Genomic DNA, 20,941 nt, shown 5'->3' with positions numbered 1-20,941 from the left:
TCATGTCTTTGCTCGTATTCCGGCCGTTTTTCTCGTAATGCACGGCTCAAACGAATCAATTGTAGCCTATACCGATTCTTGACTCGGATCTTCATCGAGTAATGCCTCCAATTCTTTGTCTTCGAATTTTTTTGGCTGTCCAGAGCGAGGCTTGTCTTCAACGCTGAAATCATCATTCTTGAAACGTCGAAACCATTCCCTACATGATTTATCAGTTGGAGCATTGTTACCATAAACTTCTACAAGCTTTCGATGCGCTTCAGCTGCACTTTTCTTCCAATTAAAGCAGAAAACTAAAACCTCCCGCAAATGCTGCTTAGTTAACACAAAATTTGACATATTCAACACAGTAAAAAACAGGGGTTTTGTATGAAACTCAAAGCAATATAAACTGAATATTATTGACAGATGTCTAACCTCTCTGAAACCACCGAAATCAGCTGTCACTATGAAACATTTATAACAGCCAGAGCCATCTTTTGAAAACGGACCGAACTAATTTGTACTCCCAATATTTCCTGGTTTTCTAATCCTCCATAGAGGATTTCTTATTATTGTGCTTTCATTTTATTATTTCACTTTTACTTTTATATAGTGCAAAAGACCTATCACGTCGTTACGCATTTTTAAAAAGAAAAAGAAGCTGCGAATTAATACCACGGGGTGGAATACGTAACAAGAGGGAAAGCGAGGGAGTTGATATCGCCGCAGTATTACGTGCATTGGGCACGATATGTATTAGCCATATGACTGGTATCGTTACTTTCACTCAACTGTCATACATGTACACACGCCTGCTCGTCCCATGCGCTCACGAAGAAACTGCAGATACCTTTCACCGGGAAACAACGTTATACCTGGAGGTCGTTAAGTCCCGCCGGGTAATGGCATTGAACTTTCGACACATCGTACTTATTCCGCGGCGCGAGCTCGCGTATAAGCACATTTTTACAGGAAGGATTATACGACGTGTGCTTGTCTCCGTGTCAAGTTGGGCTAAGGGCACGCTGAACGCCCTTTTCCCTTGTTCCTTTCTGAATTCTTGTTTTCGCCCTTGTGGCAGATGATTCTTCAAGTACATCTCACTGATTATTCAGGAGTACTCATCTCTCAGTTAATGTATTCGTCACGTAATTTTAAGTTTTGTTTATTTCGCCATCGAGAGTCGCGCTTCTATTCTCGTCTTCGAACGATAAATTGACATATCACTAAAAGATACTGCCCGATAAAGCGTTCTTCTTCTGCATCGTCAACGAAAAAGATATCCTTTTCATTGCTTTTACGTGAGAAAAAGTGCGAATAAACGATGGAGTTCACGTAGGTTGAGCGATTGATTCGCAAGATGAGATCCTTCGAGTACACTCCTGAAACACATTACCACGCCACTCGGGTCTGAATCCTTTTCTCTCCCTCTTTCCACCATTCCCTAGGGTGCGTTCGGGGAGACGCTATCCACACTATCAACTGCGTTTGCAAAGCCAATAGCACAATAGTGATAGCGAACTCCGGGAACAGCAATAGCGTAGCGTTAACCGTGTTTCTGCTACTCATAACAACTTTCTTCAAACTTAATCGACTTCTAATCTACCTAATATTTTAAATGGAGCAAGATCGAAGGAGACTATTAGTAATTGCAGTAGCTGGTATTGTAGCTGGAAATAATAGATTCGTCTTCTGAAAGTGATAACAAAAATTTTAAAATAATTTAAAAATAAAAAAATTTTTAAATAAAATAAAGAAATATACATATACGAAAACATGTACCACGAATTGAAAACTATGTGAAGGAAATAATAGTAGCATTAAGAGCGGACGAATTTAAAGCTCATTTCAGCTCATTTTTATGTATTAATATGAATGTCTTTTTTGAACAAAGAAAAATTACACTTTGTATAATGTTCTAATAAATTTTTTTGCTAACTTTTATAATTCTCCCTTTATTCAAAGATATGTAATTAATTTCCTGATAACTAGATGTATATGTTTATATATAATACATGATGTAGGATATCTCCTGAAACCTATCGATTTTCTGTCATCGCGTCTTTCAATTCTATTTTTACATATGTACTGTCCATGATTCTTCACGTTTTTTAGTCAACGTGACGTTTATATAAACTTGACATTAAGCCAGCTTTGCTCGTTAAGTCAATTTAAGGTTAAGCCAGCTTTATGCACGCAGATACATGCAACACTACCGCTGTTCGCGGGCTCTCAAACGCAAACGTTATCTACATACTACTTCAGAAGGAATAGCGTGGATAGCGCGTTCTTATGACGTAGAACGCTACCGTTCATGACATCATGAAAGTATTTGTTAGCGTTACCACTTAGCTCCGCGAACAACCCGTAGCGATAAGTAGTACTAGTAGCGTCTCCCCGAACGCACCCCTAGTCGTCGATAACTCAAACAGATGACTCGGATGAACATGCATAATAACTGACAATTTTTTTGGTTTAATGCAAGAAGAGGTAGCCGCTATAAAATTAGTGGACCCGACGGATCCCGGCGAGCACAACGGCGACATCGTCACAGATCCGGAAGCAGAACTTGCTTCACGAACGATCTCTCTGGACAATTCCACATCTGAGGCCAATGTTAGTATACATCAATAAGTGTAATGGAAAAAGAAACAAAAGAAAAAAAAAGTATATAAAACAGAAACAAATTCGCGCGAAAAACTTACTCGATCCGTAGAGAACAAGCTTCGGTCCTGATAACCCGTCGCTTCCTATCCCCTTGTCCACAACCTTGCTTTAATTCTTAAGCCGTAAGAAATTGACCAACCACAGTTGATTATTTTTAAAATAATCGACTGTGGTTGGTCAATTTATTACGGCTTAAAGATTAAAGGTTGTGGACAAGGGATAAAACTCGTCTAACGTCGAAATTCTTGGCCACATACAGTGTGCGTCATATCGAGTTACAGCGAGAGAAATCTTATTTCTCTAATGTCCTTTGGTGTGTTTCACAATGGTAGTATTTTACAATGGTAATATTTATGTAAAGGCTCATCTATAATACATGGGCTTGGTGTGTAAGAAGTTGGAGTAAGAAATGAAAATAATTTATTTCGCTTACTATTGTAGGATGTAAAAGCGAACTGAGGTAACACGCGGCATCTTGACAATAACATCAATATGAGAAAACGAGAGTGTGTTGGAGCGGGAGCCTGGGTAGCTTTGTAGTTTAGAGCAGTCGCCTGGCAAGCGAAAGATCCGGATTCGAGTCCCGGCCCAGCAAACTTCGGCTATACTTTTCTCTCCGACTCTTACATTATCTTCTATACTGTAGCTCTTTATACCGGAAGTATTTCTCTTGTGTAAGAAGAGAGTATAAGAGAAATAAGTTATTTTTATTTCTTACTCTGACTCGCACGTACACTTGACTCGTAAAGTGTCTGTCGGCGATGCAATTCGTATAACTTGTCTAGCTCCGTGTATATTTTCATAGAGTACTGACAAAATACGGGTTCCCAAATTTGTTAGTGTAGAATCGACGAGAGGAGAAAGAAAGTAACGTGTAAATTAGAATAACCGTACACTGTAAAACACTGTGTCAGTATATCTCTTCCTAATAATGTTTGTCTTACGACAGTTATTCTATTAATACGATCTTCATGTATGATGAAAGTATTGGCAGTAATACTTATCGGTGTGAGAAACTAACGAGATAAGCCTCACTCGTAATAGCTTCGAGAGAGATAACTGATAATTTACTAGTTAAATTGGCCTATTAATTAGATAATTTTTAATTAATGTTTAATTACTAATTGATGTTTCACTGACGCGATATCTCTTTCTCTGAATTTATTGGCAGATTTCTATCGTTGTTGTTTCTTATTCGAAATGTCTAGAAAAAATGGACGGAGGATCTATTATTACGTCATCACTAGCGTTGAAGAGAGCGTTAACTAACATGATCGCATGTCGTTGACTCTTTTTGCCTCTAATCTACGGAGTGTTCGTAGGAGGGGTTTTGCGCGGTGATTTCTATGCACGACGGCCTTATGCTATACACAACATCGTCGATATACACCGCTCTTGGCTACCCCAAAGACGCCTGGATTGGTCGATCCTTCATCGATTACGTGCATCCAAAGGACAAAACCATCCTGGCCGATCAGATTACGAGTGGCATCGCGTCGCTGGAGGAGGAACGATCTAAAGGTACATCGCGATGCTCGTGTCCAATGAATTATGAAAAAATGAAAGAAACTCTGTAGAAAATAGTAAAATCAGGAAATCTAAATAAACGTCTAAACGAATTTTATAGTAGAAATTATTATAGGATTTTGTAACCGAGGAATAGACTGACATTCTGCAGTAATTTATTATCCTTTCATTTCATATGTGCTATTTATATCTTAGAAACTATGCTGCAATATGCTATATTAAACACTTGTTATGTTTCTAGTAAAATCTGCTATGGTTCTGGCGAAATTTATTATATTCTTTAGCAAGATAGACTTGATTAATTGACTGAGTCTATTTCTAAACTATTAAAAACAAAGTAATATTGACAAAAATTACATAAAATAACTGTAATATTCTTTTCGTTTAACAAAAGGATTCATGAAGGAATCACTTTCGTCGAATTATTTAACGAGTAATTAAATTCCATTCCGTTTAATTAACAAGTTTTGTCAATCAGAATCAGCTTTCGGAAATTGTATCGTCGAAATTACAAAAATAATTAAGAAATATCACTACAGAATAATTTTGACCAAGTCTCGACATCCTTGCGCGGCTTTTTTGGACCGAAATTAATATCTATTGATCGAATATCTAGGACTCAGTATCTAGGTCTCAGTACAGTTTCGCTTAGTTCGTTGAAACTGTATTGTTATTTAATTCCTATTGTCTTCTTCCTCTTTTTCCAGGCATTAACGGCAGACGGGTGAGCTTGTTCTGCGGCCTGCGAAGATTCAGGTACAGCGTGCCGAACGATTACCATACTGACGCCAGGTCGAACCTGTACCTGCTCTTCCACCTCACCTTGTCCTTCCGGGATTTCCGAGACCGGACGGCCGAGCAGCCTAACAGGGCTGTGTTCCTCGTGATTACCGCTCAACCCGTCCATTCCGCATACAAAGGTAGCATGGTCCAAGATGTTCGACGAGGTCCGACCGGCGAGAGGACTCGATAATGGTCATGGTATGAAGCGGTCGGCCTAATTATCGCAAAACTCCCCGCCGACTTGAACGAATGGGTAGCTTAAGGCAGTCACTTCGAGTTACTTCGAGGCGAATTACTCCGGCAAATTCCTTACATTTCCTTCATCAGATTCTTAATATTCCTCTTCTGCCAAATTGCAAACATATAATAATCGCTTGGGATACATTATTAATCATGGGGAAAATAACATCAAAGTGAAACTTAAGCATCGAAGTAACTCGAGTTCATAGTATTTGTATCTGTGTACTTAGACGACGTATACGGGATGTATCTGAAATAGCGACGACAACTGAAAGAAGATTCGATCTGTAATTTCCATAACGTGTGTTCTTCGTGATTCGCTCAAATATCTTTCACATACATCCCGTATGCTCCGACACGTTCTCGAATATTATTCTTCTGTCTGCCATACATAAGGATCGAGCCTTGTCGTCAGTCCGACCTCGTCGACGATACTCATTGAGTCGGTGGTTCCCACTGAAATGCTCTAAAGCGAAGGTAACTCACTTCCAATTTTCAAAGTGCTCCCTCGGTAACTCGTATGACGATATGATATGGTATGCCGTATTATATTTGCCGTATTGTCACTGTGCCATTTCCTTGTCGGTTTCCCCGTTTTTCGTTTAGTTTGGAAACCACTGTTACGACGTTCGCTGCACTTACGAGCACCATGTGATGTCAGATTGCACTCGTCACCCTTCATGCCTACAAGGTGTTGGCTTGGCTGTTGTCATCGGTGCATGGGAATCATTTACTTCTAGCCCTCTGCTAGAGCTTCACTGTCCGCGTGTTATCACTCGAGTCGAGTTACCACTTGGTTCTGGGCTTTTGTTCGCGTCGATAGACTTTACATTGTCAAAAGGACTTTAGCTTCTTATCTTACCGGGGATCTTTGGAATTTCGATCTCTGATCTCCGATCACACGTTATATTTTGAGATATCGTAAACATTCGAATGACACATCTTCGTTGAAAGCAAAAATATAAAAATATCATGCAAAAGAACGAGATTCCAAAATTTGCCCGCAACTTACGGTGAAATTCGCGCAGAGTTATATCATGCTCGGTAATACAAGTAAATTTGAGTAATATCGATCAAATGCCTCGAGTTAAATTTCGCGAGAAATAACATCAGTTAGTTAGCTTTTTCTCGCGCGAATTTCCCCGCGTCTCATCTCGTCGGCGCTTAATCACGTCTAAGCAGCCCCATCGCAAATATAATCACGAATCTCACCACCGAGGTAACGGCCCGCGAAGAGAGAGAATGACTCCAACCTTGTTATCCGCAGCGCCAGAAGAAACAATAATGTCTTCGGTATTCACAACCCGCCACACCGCGACATGCCACCTATCCCATGTCGATCCCGACGTAGTCCAATACTTCGGCTATCTACCGCACGATATGGTTGGCCGTTCGCTGTTTGACTTCTACCATCCCGAAGATCTGCCATTCATCAAAGACATCTATGAGACTGTGAGCATGAGTCCAACAAAAAATCAAACGAAAAAAAAGAAAAGACGAAAAGAAAGAGAAATGGTTTAGGTTCCGGTTGCGCGTGCACGCCCGAAAAAATACGCGATGATAATAAGTGTTGATAGTGCGAGAAAGAGAAAGGTAAGAACGAGAGAAAGAAAGATAGTGCGAGAGAGAAAGGAGAGAACGAAAGAAAGAAAGGTCGAGAGCAAACGAGCGAGCGGGCGGACGAATTTGATACTCATCTTCTCTTTTGTATCGCGAGTAAAGGACGATTACTCACGCGTTCCTTACGAAATGTCGTTGAACAGGTGATCAAGCTCGAAGACTCCTCCTTCAGGTCGAAGCCGTACAGGTTTGCCGTGCAGAACGGAGGCTACGTCGTCCTCGAGACCGAGTGGTCGTCCTTTATCAATCCGTGGACGAGAAAACTAGAGTTTGTCGTAGGTCAGCATCGTGTGCTCAAGGGTCCGCTGGACCCGGACATCTTTCGCGTGCCGCGCAAGACCGAGTGTGGCTACCTGGCCAGCATCAGCGAGGAGGTACTGAAGGAGGCGAAGATTATTCAAAGCGAGATACGAGCGCTGCTTGACGAGGTATGGCAAAAGTGACAGTGGCTACGACACTTCACACAATAATCGCGCAATCCTTACAATCCTCGTGCTTGACTCGATGTACGCGTTAATTATCCCCCGCGCTCCAAGGAAAAGAAAAGACAAAATCCATAATTGCATGCAAAATTGAAAAACCGGCTAATCGTAAAGCAGTCTTATCGCGGCTTCTCAACGACGTGATAATTCTCGTAGTTCCTTGATAGCGTAGAAACTCGATATGGGTGGAAAAGGGATCGTGATTTTGAGGAAAGAAAGAAACAGAGAAAAATTGACGAGAGAGAATCTCTCCCTCTCTCTCTTATACTGCGAGTCGAGTAAGCCAACTCATCCCCCAACTTGTTCTCTTTTTTTTCTATCGTACGTGTGCGCAGAGCATCCAAAGAACGTCAGATATAACCGAGCTCGACGTGTCAAAACGATGTCAGGACCTAGCGTCCTTCATGGAAAGTTTGCTGCAGGAGACGAAAGCGCTCGGCGTCAGCAAGGACGGACTGGCAGCGGACGACAAGAGCTTTTCGGTGACTATTAGCTACGTTTTAGTATCGCCGACTGTTTCGCTAAATTACTTACGCTATGATGCGCTCCGCTCTTTGGTATGCTACAAAGAGAAAACGTATGATCTCTATTCAGTACTTATATACTGTAGTTAGTCGCTGTGTAACGATAACGCAAGTCTGCCACGTTTCACTTCGCAGACGGGGCGACGCGGAAGGTATATATACATACGTGATTTTTACCGCTTAATTGCATGCCGTCGACGCACGATATATTTTTCCGGTAATTCGTTTTTGAACTTTCGTCGAGGACGAATTTCTCATCGGAGTATGCGCCTTTGTACTCTCCTAAAGTGAATCGGCAAACATACTTCTGATTGTATCAGCAAAAAACTATTTCACTGATGATCAGTAAGTATTCACATACGTTATAGCAAATCTACACAGAAAGAAGGTTTGGTTAGACTGAAGGTATTAGAATTCTGTTCAAATTAACAAGATTTCCGGTTGAACAGAATTCTGGTAATTTCAACCGGAATTTTTTGTTCCGTTTATATTTTACCAGAAATGGGTTCCAATCCAATCAAACTCTTTTTTCGTGTAATTTTCTGCGTTTGTGACGATGGAGTTAACGGTTTTCATACGATTTGATTGATTTTATTGATTGCAGTGCTATATCTGTAACTGAACTGCCAGTTATAAGTACTCAGTGAAGAATACATTGATTGTACTTTAGTGAGTACTCGTTCTCAAATGTCTGACTCCTCGGAGCCATTGACGTCATTTTCTTTCTACATATTGCGTACAGCTGTTCTGTGGAAGATCCTTGACGTCTTTGGAAAATATTGAAGTTGCTAAAGAACATATATTCTCCTTTTCTTTCCGTACTCGACAGCGAAAGCGACTTGCCGAAAATGCATCGTGGCGATATGGACAACTAAGAAAAAAGAAAATTTCCTTTTTCGTGAAGGAGAGGAAGAATATCGAATGAATGTTTTGATACAACTATGCTTCTCGAACGCTTCTTTTTTCTTTGCTGATTCATATGACGTAAACGCATGATATAAGTAGGATTAAAACAAGCAAGGTTTAACCAACGAGCCTCTGTCCTTCTATCTATCTATCTCTCGCTACTTCCGATCAAACGTACGGTGGAATTTTTTAGAAGGGCTTAATGGAGCTAAGAAGGCTGAGGTGAGTACACGAATACACTTGTCGACAGCGAAGGGTCGAAAAGAGCGTAACTACATCGGGAGTAACGCTCTTTAACTCTTTACTAATCAAAAACACGACTACAGTAGCAGATATAAGCAATGGTTAGTGTAAACCTTTTTCATCAATCAAGCATCTACTAAGCTTTTTTGTACGTAGACACGGACGGAGGGCAATGAAAAAGTCGGGTAGGGCCAGTGAAGAATAACGTCAATTTCGAAACCTTATAGGCACTGGTTATCCGGTAAGTCCATCTACTTTTTTCTTTTTTGTTGTTTCATTCACTATTGTCACTCCTTGATGAAGCGCGATCGATTTTAATAGAAAGTAGCAATACTCAATATTATGTCTGGTATATGAGTAGCAACATGTCTGGAAATTCGAGTAGCCGCAAACAAGCGTCGCTACTCTTTATCGGAGTCTTTCAAAGGTGCGAAGGATTGATCTTCAATACGTCGGACTTTCCCTCGTCGACCATCTTTCTGCAACTTCCTGGGGAATCTCCCGCTTCTGCAGCGAGACGAGTTTTGTGCGGGTCAGTCTATAGCCTCGTCGAGATTTTTATCCCTCCCCCTTCGATCTCTCCGTGATGCAATCACGACTTTCTTCTTTGTATGACTATAGTGTGTATCATGAAGTTATTACGAGACTATGCTCGCAAGATGCTCGACCCGGTGAGCTCTTTCACTTGCAAGACTTTGAAACTAACGAGGATACACGGCTGAGAGAGATTGAGCTTCGCGGCGATTGTCGCCGAGAAACTTAAGTATTGTCGCGTTACTCCACCACTTAAGCAACTCAATAGTTTCTCTCCTATCTGCGCTCGTAGATGCTGATTAATTTTTTTATTAATTTCCTCGGTTTCTTCTTATTTTATTGATATCGCGTACGTTACAAAATGATAAATGATACAATATTCTCAAAGGCTTAAGTGAAAGACGGAAAAGAAGGATAATGACGATAACGTGCAAGGCAAAAGCAAGGAGTGACATTAAGAGATAGAAAACTAAATTAAAACTGACAGTCATTGACGACTTCGATCGTAGTTCAGATTTTAATCTTATACGAAGAGAAAGAGAGATTTTAATCTTACACGAAGAGAAATTCGCACACAAGCGACACAAGTGAAAATGCGACGTGTAAAATCCTGCCGTGTCTACGACATGTAAGACTTAACTCGCCGCGACTCTACCGCTACCAATCAATCAGTCGTGGTCGACATTATAAAAGAAAGGAGCAAGAAGCACAGGAATCCGACGCGATGAGGAACATCGCGCACAAAGCTCAAGGTGTGCTCGCACGTTTCGGATCGATCTGAACTCTTTGCTGTAAATAAACGCCTAATCGCAGCCACAAACACGGCGGAGCGCACTTTGCCGCGGAAGCTTGCGCCGCGAGCTTACAATCGTGTGCTTGCGAACGATGCACATCACACAGTGATGTCGGTGGTGAAGAAAAGAACCTCCCTCGGGAGACTCATAGACGAACCTCCTCTCTATCTCACTTTTTAACTCGAATTAATTAATGAGCCCTTAACTGAGACTAACCGAGACTTCTCGGGGCAGCCGACGGGGCAGCCGACGAACGCACTCACCTACCGTTCATGTAGAAAAAACGCAGACCACGATAAAAACACACTACTGACCACTGATAACCGACGTGATGCGAATATTTATAATTAGTGACAACTCTCACTCTAAGTCGCTACAATATACTTGTGAAGGGATCACGCAATCCCTTGTTGCAGGAGCACGACAGCGTGATGCTCGGTGAGATCTCGCCTCATCATGAGTACTACAACAGTAAGTCCTCCACGGAGACGCCGCCGAGCTATAACCAACTCAACTACAACGAGAACATCGAACGGTTCTTCAATAGCAAGCCGACGATCGCTACCATGTACGGCAGCGATGAGGAAAACGTCAATTCCAGCAATGACGAGGGTGAGTTGAGGAGTCGTACACTTTCTCGTTCTCTCCCCAAACAAGTTTCGCGCGCGTGTTTGTATCTCATTTAATTTCGTGACGTCCCTCAATTATTAATAACTTGAAAGTCTTTTCCCATTAAAAACTGGGCAAGTGTTGATATGTACCTATTTTGCTTATTCTTCAAATATGTTTGAAGTATGTCTCACGAAGAGATCGCTTCAGGATCATTTCATGGCAGAGTATATCATTGGATCCGTGATGTTTTCAGCTCGGAAATTCATGTCGCCGATAAACGGCAGCGGCGCAAGCGGCAGTGGTAGCGCGGAGAACCTGAGCAGCGGTTCCAATAATCAGGCGAGCTCGGCGAGTCGTGGCGACACATCGAACACCGCCAGCAACAGCAACACTACCGCGACGGAGAGCTTCAAACCGCCCACGCTGACGGAGTCGTTGCTGAACCGGCACAATGAGGATATGGAGAAGCTGATGATGAAGAAGCACCGTGAGCTACGCTCCAGTATCAAGAACAGCGACAAGTTGAAGGATTCGCGTATCAAAACGGAGAAAGTCAACGGGGCTGATCAAAACGCCCATTACGTCAATCAGGGTCATGGCATTAAGAGAAGCAGCAGTCATAGCTGGGAGGGTGATAGCTTCAAGGTTCGATCTTGCTCTTAAAGTTTTCAAGTTTTAAAATAGACTGGCGAGACGAATCCCGTGATAAAATATCTTGCAACGATACGCGCAATATAGTTAGCAATTTTATATATTTTTTCGTTAATTTTTATTTTAACATACAAATGCTCGAAAATGAGGAAAAATATAAGATTGGTCGAACGTAAATGAAATTGACACGAATTTAAATTTGGTAATACATGCAAACAGGTGTCAAAGCATGATAAGATTTCAAGAACGAGCACGGCGGGTCCGGCGAATCTCACAACTACTGTCACTAGTATGAGCCTCGATCAATCAACCATAATGCAAGCCGGAGCGAATATTAATCTGTGGCCACCGTTGTCGGTCACCGTGCCTTCCTCCGTGCCAGCTCAACCCTGCGCACTTCCACCACACAAGTAAGCCGACCGCAATTTACGTAGAGAATATTAATTATATTGAAATCACACAAACTTACATGTAAAACAGTAAGAAAGGAAATAACGTGCTGTAAAATCTTGTTGCGGGAGCGATCGTTGACCTAAATATATTTGCGAGTTTTAGCATCAATTCGGAGGTCACATCTAGATTCCCGTTGTTACCGTCGGTGATACCCGTATATTACATGCCAGTACCACAACCTAACGACTCCACGACGACGATGTCGCCATCCCAAGAGAAGTTGGGCCCACCACCGACCACGCAATCAACACAACAGAACCCTTACAGTAAGAGAATTTAATTATAAATCGCTTTCTATAATTTGCGAGTTGACTGAACTTTATAGATTATTGTTCTATGCTCGCAGTTCGAGACAATTTTTAATCATTTCGGAAGCTCTTGAAAATTCTAGATATCATATTGAAAGAATCAAATTCACTCAAGATTGTAATTTATTGCTGAAATTTACGCAATTTATCATTAATTCGCAAAAGCGAAAATTTTTTAAACTTGCAATGCGATAGATATAAAAGAATTATAGTGTTTGTTCCAGTGTCTTACATTGCGACGGCGATGGCCGGGATGATATACCCGGCGGTGATCGGTGCACCACCGCCACGTGCGATGATGTACACGCCCTTTCTGATACCCGAACAAGCCCCAGCCACGCGTGAGAACCAGCAACTGCCCAAAGACAAGTGTCCGGATCGACCGGCCAGTCAAGCGACTAGTGTCAAAGCCGAGCCGGGAAGCATAATGGCTATGTCTGAGTCTTCCAAGAAGGTAAAATAGCCATTGACAGTCGAAGCTAGTTAATATTAAAATATTGCTGAAAACTTATGTTAAAATTAACATTCTGAATAGTCTAGATTTTATACAAAATGTAATGCAAGTAATTGATTAAGTAATCTTAATCAATTTGTCAGATTCTGTCGCCCGACGAGCTCTTCTCGTCGTGTCTGAGCAATGATGGTGGTTGCTCAAGTGTGGTGGACTTATTGACTCCGGTGATCATGAAGGGACATCGGCCGACAGACTACAACGGAGACGAGTCGAGTTCGTCCAGTTTCTATAGCAGTTTTCTGTACAAGAGCAGCGACAGCAGCTGTAATCCGGATCAAAAAACGTGTGAAGTCTCTTCCGAGGTAAGGAAACGAGTTTTTCTGATCTTTTAGGCGCATTTTAGATCCTTCTGTTATCTTCGAAATCGATTGTGAAATTTAATTAAATTTTATTGGTGCTTAGGAGCACACCAAGTGCCATCAAGGAATGCGGAGGAGGGATCCACCTTGGCTGGATGGTGTTCAACTGACGCCAGAACTGATCTACGAGTACAAGATGCATCCGAAAACATTAAACGAAGTGTTGAAGGCCGACATGGACGCGATGAAGAACTTCAACCAGCCGTTGCTGGTGAATGATCAGCTTGGGCAGCTCTACTTGGATTTGGAAGTGGGAGGCTTCGGTGCAGAACTGATCCTTGAAGAAGGGATCACATCAAGCGGAAGCGATAGTAGCAGTAGTAACGGCAGTTGGACGGAAGTCGTATCGCAGGTAAGAACAAAATTGATGAAATTGTGAAATTTATTAGAATATACCATTTAGTATATATTTAGTCGAATAATTAATAGGTTCTTCCTAAATTCTGAAACTAATCCTCTAATATATCCTCTAATATATACGTGCTATTTCTATAAAATAGTGTCTTCTTTACACTACCAACACATTTATATTATTATAATCACGACGATAGAATATACTAGTTTTTATAAGAATTTTTCAGAAATTAGAGAGAGCCGCGCAGGTCTTATGACGGTCCTGAGACTAAGCGTCGAGCGAGTAGGAGAGGCAAAGGGAAGAAAATAGGTGTATACGTAAATTGCAAATAATTCCGAGCACTAGTCAGAGATAATAAAGTAATAAATTGATGAGGTCTTGTTAATAATATTTCGACAAGAACTTTGATCGTTTTAACGAAAAGAATCTTTATTAACACTGAGAGATTTTTTATCTAATTAGAAAATTTTCATATTGTTTTGTTTGGCATTTTGATTGACAACGCAAGCAGAGGAAAATGGTGAAATACGGCAAGCTCGTGATGATTCATGAGGAGAACGCACCGCTGCCGCCTCCGTTACCGCCTCAGACTGTGCCCTGTCAACGTTCTTAGGAGTTGCGCTCGATCCGCCACGGATAACCGATCCGGAACAACTCCGAAGTCGACGTTGACTTCGTCGCGCTTGTATTTCTCCCGTATAGAACCGATATCATCTTATTAGTCCTTAGATTAGATCGTATTCTATTCTCGCACTGTTTACATGTACTTCGTTTTCGAAGCGTGTAAAGTTGCCGAGAAATTTAATTTTTCTCCTAGACTGATGACGTTCATTTACCACGTATTTTTATTTTTACAATAATTTTTGATAAACTTCTCGTAGATAAGTAGAAAGAGAAGATAAAAGTAAGGCTTGGGAAAGATTTATAATTCCTTAAATAAGGAATGAGATATTTGTATATTGCGTTATTTCCTATACTAAATTTTATACTCATATTATATTATGTATGTGTAAGAGTTAAGTTCCGCGCTTAATATGTACAATTTGCTATTGAATTCCGACCAAATAACAGAGTGAAATCTCTGAGTTAAACAATTTGAAGAAATACAAACAGGAACCGGGACATATACCCTTATATACCTAGAAATATCATACTAAGAATCATTGATAATTACTTATTATCCAGTATTTTTAATACTGAAAATAAGTAATTATCAATGATTCTTAGTATAATATTTCTATAAGGGTATATAAATAACGAATGAAATGCACTCGATGAAAGATACATAAATCTACCAAAAGATTGATGACAATAATTTCGTTTCTTAAATCGTTTTCTAGAAAATTCAATCTCTTTTTATCAAGAAGATTATGGTTAATCGTATTGTCATCATCGATCAAAGTTCGAAGCAAGTCTTGACGTTGCCTCAGTCAAGCAACGAGTTTCAGTAAATTTCGTCAAAATTTTGGCGAATGGAACATACTAATCGAACAAATTTCCAAAAGTATTTGTACTTATATTATACTTATATACGGGATGTCTCGAGATCACCGGATATTCTTGCAACAATGGGTACTAAAGAACATTTCGTATTTCCGGTAGAATCCACAATTGAAAAAATACACGATGATCTTAGGACATTCTGTGAAATAGGTAATACATTACGGTACAAATGCGAACAGAAAACGATGACTGATTCCCTTCGAGGAGTGCGTCGAAGGTAAATCCATTGTATAAAAGGAGTGAAACTCGACGCACTGTTTTCGATACCGTCCGTAAAACCCATTAGTATAATATAACTGCATAAGCTACATATGAATTGATCGAGAGATCACGAGAGAACATAAGTGGAAATAGAAAGAAAGTACTTTTGATAATTTTTTGCGTTCTTCGTCCTCGATTTTTTACGCTCTTTTTTCCCACCCACTACCGCAAGATTTCGTGAGTCTTGTATTATGCGTAAGAGAGTAATTTCGCTATTTTAAGTGCTACTTATACACATTCTTATCGGTATCACTATAAAAGTCTTGACATGCGTTTCGATCATATCAGCGACTGACGTGATTTATCAGTAGCTGGTTAAAACTGATAAATTACGCGAGAACGTGCATTTCATTCGAGATACGTACAATAATGCGTCGCTTGTAGCTTCTGGGGATTAGAATCGAGAAATGGGATCAGCCTATTAGCTGCATGGCGCGACCTATTGTAACACTCGTGATATATCGCGGCACGCCACTTTGTATATTCAGCATTTTTATATCTCTGGAAGATAATTTAGACCAAATATACATAGAGTATAAATAAAATTAGGATAAGTATATTTAGATTTCTTATGTAATATATGTCTCGTCTCTAACTGTTTTTCACATCATTCTCCTGGCAACGATCATTCATATTTTGAATTTGTGCAACAGAGCAGAGAGAGAGAGAGAGAGAAGGGAGAGAAAATGAGAAAAAAAGTATGTTTTTTTAATGATTGAACTTGATAACGCTCCATTTATTAAAATTTTATTATTATTTCTTTCAATAATTGTTTTGTTAAGAATATCGTTTGGAAATCCATGAAGATATTAAGTGAATTTATGAAAAACAGAGAAAAATAATTTGCTGGCCCAGCAAATTTTCTGCTGGTCTAGCAAAATCTTTTCGTTATTATATAGACAGCAAAAATATTTGCTAAGAGTACTAATCACTATTGTCTGGATATAATTTGCTAAATCTACAAATTATTTTGCTATAAGAATCATGATGGATTTACATAAGCAGTTGCAGTTTTGCTCCGATAGCAAATAAATTTGCTAAGAATACATTATTTTGCATCAATAGCGAATTAACGTGATTCTTAGGACAAATACACTCAACAAATTTTTTCTATCCTGACAATAAAACTATTTCTGCTCTGATAACGAATAATTTGTAAAATTAGTTAGTGTAAATTTAGTGTCAACTAAATTTTTTTGATATCCCTTATAGAAATTTAATACTGATAAGTAATAATTTGGCCAGTGATAATTACTATCGTTCAATAATTTTATTACTCGTACGAGTAATAAAATTACTATTTATTACTGGCCAATTTATCACAGCCAGTGATACTTTTCTATAAGGGATCACTACGAATATGCAGTAGCAACGACGATTTTGCTAAAATTATTTTTTTCGTGTATATATCTTAAATTTTTCCGTTAAGATAATTTATTGACGTCTGTTGAATCTGATAAATTTTAAATTCCGATATAATTTCGTTGATATGCGTGTACCGTGCTTTATCTGCACCCGAATTTATCTCCACAAATAAGATTTCAAATAAGGTATAAATAAATGGAGCTTTATCATGGAACAAAACTGAAACTGCGTGATATATTATATAATTAGATAAATTTAATCTATCACGTATATCACGTGTTTAGAAAATAATAATATGCGTGTGCGAACGGACGACTCCTTATCGCATTTATATAATCACGTAATTAAAAACGCTATTACTTACATAATTGCGACCGGAGTTCGCGCATCGCTTAATATAAATCTATTTCAAGAATTTATTGACCAGCGAATTAGCGCAGGTACCTTAACGATTCGAGTACAGCGCACGACACGTACGAAAGACGGAAAGATATTTTGTATACTGCATATTTGCCCGTGTCACGTAATGATTGCAACGATCGGCACGTGTCGATCGCATCGTGTACAAGTATCAGTAAGAAACGATATTTTATATACGAATGATTTAGGGATGGAAGTTGATTTTTTGGGGTAAAGACACCCAAGAAATCGAGATCTAGTCTGAAGTAATCCATAGCTGTGTCGCTTCCGTTTAATGTCTTCGTACGGAAACCACTTTCTGTGCGGGATCATGCACAGCGGACTACTGTACCTCAACGAAAGAAAAGAAAACGAATCCCGGGATTATTCACGCTGGATTTTAGCGACTTTCTTATCATATATACGCTATGTATCGTAATAACAAAACCTGGTAATATGGAGGACGAAGAAATATAATAATAATTGGTCTTTACACGGAGAAAAATAATTTGCTGGCCCAACAAATTTTCTGCTGATCTAGCATAATCTTTTCGTTATTATATGGACAGCAAAAAGATTTGCTAAGGATACTAATCACTATTTGTTGGATATAATTTGCTGAATTTACAAATTATTTTGCTACAAGATCCATGATGGATTTGTATAAGCAGTTGCAGTTTTGCTCCGATAACAAATAAATTTACTAAGGACACATTATTTTGCATCAATAGCAAATTAACGTGATTCTTAGGACAAATACACTCAACAAATTTTTTCTATCTTGGCAAGGAAACTACTTCTGCTCTGATAACGAATAATTTGTAAAATTAGTTACGTTAACTAATTTTTTTTATATCACTACGAATAGTTGCAGTAGCAACGACGATTTTGCTAAAAGAGCAAAATTATTTTTCTCCGTATAGAAATTTCTATGATGATTCCTTTCTGCAAAATTATTGTATTGAACTCTGTGAATGAGTCACATCCCTCCGCGAATGTAGTATAAATTTTTCCTAAAAGTATCTTCAGGCCGAATGTCCAAATTCACGCGAACCAAAATGTTCTTTAAAATCCAGCTTGCGATTTTCTCGAACACGCAGCCGAAGACGATCGGCCATCCTCGTGCCAGCACAAATTTTGTGATTTCCTCGCCGAGAGAGAGAAACGATCGTCACGGTCGCGTTAATTAAGTGCACTCGAAGGTGTGGATGACTCAAGGTGCAAACGCAATCGTAGAATTTATCCTAATAATAAGACAGACATTTTTGTAGTCCTTTGAATTCTGATTACAAAATGTACGAAGCGCGAGATTTTCCTCGTGGTTAGAATCGATCAGGCAAATTAAAGGAAATCGAGACACGGTGAGCGATCAGGAGGGCTTCTTTCTACTCTGAAAGATTCCTTCAAACGTCTTCATTTATCCAATCCTTCCTAAAAGCTGCGCGCCCTTCGAGGTCTTCGTTTTCTGCTCATCTCGTTCTTGTTTTCTTCTTTTTCTTCGTTTATCGTTCAATGAAACGTTCGCCGACGAAGAAGCGCGCTGCCCCCGCGGTTTAATCGTGTGTAAGTACAAAAAGCAGAATGCGAATGGAGAGCATCAAGATATCGAAGGATTCTTTTCGATATCCTTAGTAAATTCATAAGATTTTTTACGAATTTTCTTTTCTACAAATTTCCGGTTTTTTCCGAGTTCTCTTTTTACCATCTTGTTCATAGTTGTATAGTTCAAGCAAAGCGCCTCGCGTGTTCGTTTTTAAGCAATATACACGGCATTAGATAAGCCTTTTTAATTTTAAGCACTTTAAGTTACGCTAAGTCATTAAGTTATCACGTTTCTCTAATAGGAAATAATTATATAGTACTAGCGCGCTCACAGCAAATCCAAATGTGTTATTTTTTGACTAAATCTCTTTTCATAAATTTATCTTTTTAAATCATGTCATTTAACACGTCTAAACATATTAAATTAGAACTTACAGATTTGAAAATATGTTAAATGACGCGATTTAAAACCGCAAGAAATGTATAAAAAGAACTTGAGTCAAATAATGACACGCATATGCGTTTAAAAATATCACACTTGGCTTTGCGATGATGCTGGCGGAGTATCGGGATGATGGCAGCGAGCCAGGAGTCGAAAGACAGTACAAAAATCAATACCGATTCTGTACCAAATATTGTTAGAGTGCCGATATTATAAATATAGCAGTCGATAATGTCGACAATATAAATATCGATTCTCAGTACTGCAACAGTATCGAGAAACAATACAACAAAGAATTTTATTTCCTTATACGTCTCAAAGACGTGTAATCGCTATAACACGAATGATCCATATACAATCAACATATTGCACAATTATCCTCCTGAATGACAGACGTAATTTCGAAGGAAATTAAAAAAAAAGATGTATAACAACTGTTGTACAACTTGGTGTACCAGCAGTGTATTGGCGTTTTGATATTGCCGTTTGATACGCTCGTTTTAGCGATTTCAGTGCGGGCAGTAAAGGTATCTTAAATCTACCGACTGTTTATTGTTTCGCTGTACGAAACATGACATCCATTTTTCGGTACTGGATCGGTATTTCGCCAGTTTCCTGTACTGGCCTGCATACGACTCTTACATAGGTTATCACTTCCTTGTGTCAGCATACAGGAGGTCTCACTTTCCGGCGTAGCTTTATCATCGAAGATTATTCGTACGCATGAATTAATTGTACAATCGTTGTACTCTTGTAAGTTACTGTAATATATAATAGGCTCTTTCCTCTTTTGCTTTTAGCGTGCTGCGTTAAGTACGTCAAACGACGAGGAATATGAGGCGAAAGAATTTTCAGAAAATTCGGCTTTGCAACTCTAGGTACATTTGTTTATCTTGTTAATATTGCGCTATATGTAAGTAACATATTTCTTTCACTACGATGTATGAAAAGCGTGTCTCTCGGCGCGAGATATCATGTCAATATAAAATATTGTGTATTTATCGAGAATGTGTCTAATAAATATCCCATTCCTGCCTGTTCACTTTACAACCAATCGTGATATGGAAATTCATAGATACTATTATATTAATATAATTACATATATCATGATAATTCCGTTAATAAATAAATAAATAAATATCTTATTTTATAATAATAGATAATGAGATACATTACAATATATAAAGTTGTCTTTGCTGATCGGAACTTCGGGATCGAGAAGGATAACGATTGGTTGGTATACAATGTTGTACATGTTCGTTGAATAAATTTTATTGTACTAACGTGTGTGTGTGCGTGTGTGTGTGTGTGTATGTGACTCATCAGGGTAATATATACATAACATGCAATCGCCAGCGTGAGGCGAATTTACACGCGAGATATGAGGGAGAGGCGACGGTACAGAAAATATACATCTACCGCGCGGATAAGGCGCGCCTTTTCATGCGCTCATCTCGATGACATCGATATAAATATCAACTTAAATTACATTCGTTGTGTTTCGAACAAATGAGGACAGTGCTTTCCCTGATTTACCGTGAAAATCAGTCGACGAGCGAGCAGATTAAGACGATCTAATGTGGCACACGTGTGTTGTTAAAAGAGAAAGTAATCCAGATCCGACTGGTGAAATAATAATAAATATTACAGGCAAGAGAGCGAAGAGGAAAATTCTCTATTGCTTAAAGAAAATTGCACTTTATCCAGCCTCAGGTCTCACGACGCACAGAGGATTCTCCACATCATTTATTGATCGGATGATATCATGACATTTAACGTAACGAAATATATATAAATAAACATACATATACCTGTATATATATATATATATATATATATATATATATATATATATATATATATATATATATATAT

General features: G+C 39.2%; 2 protein-coding genes across 9 annotated transcripts in view; one reads left to right on the top strand and one right to left on the bottom strand.

Moving 5' to 3' along the window:
• Window positions 1-15,091, top strand: part of LOC116845470 (period circadian protein) — a 30,871-nt gene extending 15,780 nt beyond the window's left edge. The window contains exons 4-17 of one of the 7 annotated variants that reach the window (XM_032818197.1): window positions 2,471-2,598; window positions 3,972-4,170; window positions 4,884-5,096; window positions 6,467-6,651; window positions 6,963-7,247; window positions 7,637-7,783; window positions 10,719-10,914; window positions 11,168-11,559; window positions 11,785-11,975; window positions 12,121-12,284; window positions 12,539-12,780; window positions 12,924-13,142; window positions 13,243-13,551; window positions 14,063-15,091. In XM_032818197.1, coding sequence (XP_032674088.1) covers window positions 2,471-2,598; window positions 3,972-4,170; window positions 4,884-5,096; window positions 6,467-6,651; window positions 6,963-7,247; window positions 7,637-7,783; window positions 10,719-10,914; window positions 11,168-11,559; window positions 11,785-11,975; window positions 12,121-12,284; window positions 12,539-12,780; window positions 12,924-13,142; window positions 13,243-13,551; window positions 14,063-14,167 — 2,975 coding nt within the window. In that variant the 3' untranslated portion in view covers window positions 14,168-15,091. Of the gene's footprint in view, window positions 1-2,467; window positions 2,599-3,971; window positions 4,171-4,883; window positions 5,097-6,466; window positions 6,652-6,962; window positions 7,248-7,636; window positions 7,784-10,694; window positions 10,915-11,167; window positions 11,560-11,784; window positions 11,976-12,120; window positions 12,285-12,538; window positions 12,781-12,923; window positions 13,143-13,242; window positions 13,552-13,780 lie in introns of all 7 variants that reach the window. The other 6 variants (XM_032818194.1, XM_032818196.1, XM_032818195.1 and 3 more) reach the window with 6 other exon arrangements.
• Window positions 15,092-20,322: 5,231 nt separating this feature from the next.
• LOC116845469 (WASH complex subunit 2) overlaps window positions 20,323-20,941 on the bottom strand; it is a 26,251-nt gene continuing 25,632 nt past the window's right edge. For both annotated transcript variants that reach the window (XM_032818191.1, XM_032818190.1), the window contains exon 13: window positions 20,323-20,941. The gene's annotated coding sequence lies outside the window, so the exon portion shown is untranslated.

Source organism: Odontomachus brunneus, unplaced genomic scaffold, assembly GCF_010583005.1.
Source record: "Odontomachus brunneus isolate Ranch 3 - 2012 unplaced genomic scaffold, Obru_v1 Obru_scaffold_052, whole genome shotgun sequence".
Taxonomy (NCBI): Eukaryota; Metazoa; Arthropoda; class Insecta; order Hymenoptera; family Formicidae; genus Odontomachus; species Odontomachus brunneus.
Note: the sequence above shows the minus strand (reverse complement) of the source record. Positions and strands in the feature narration are given on the sequence as shown.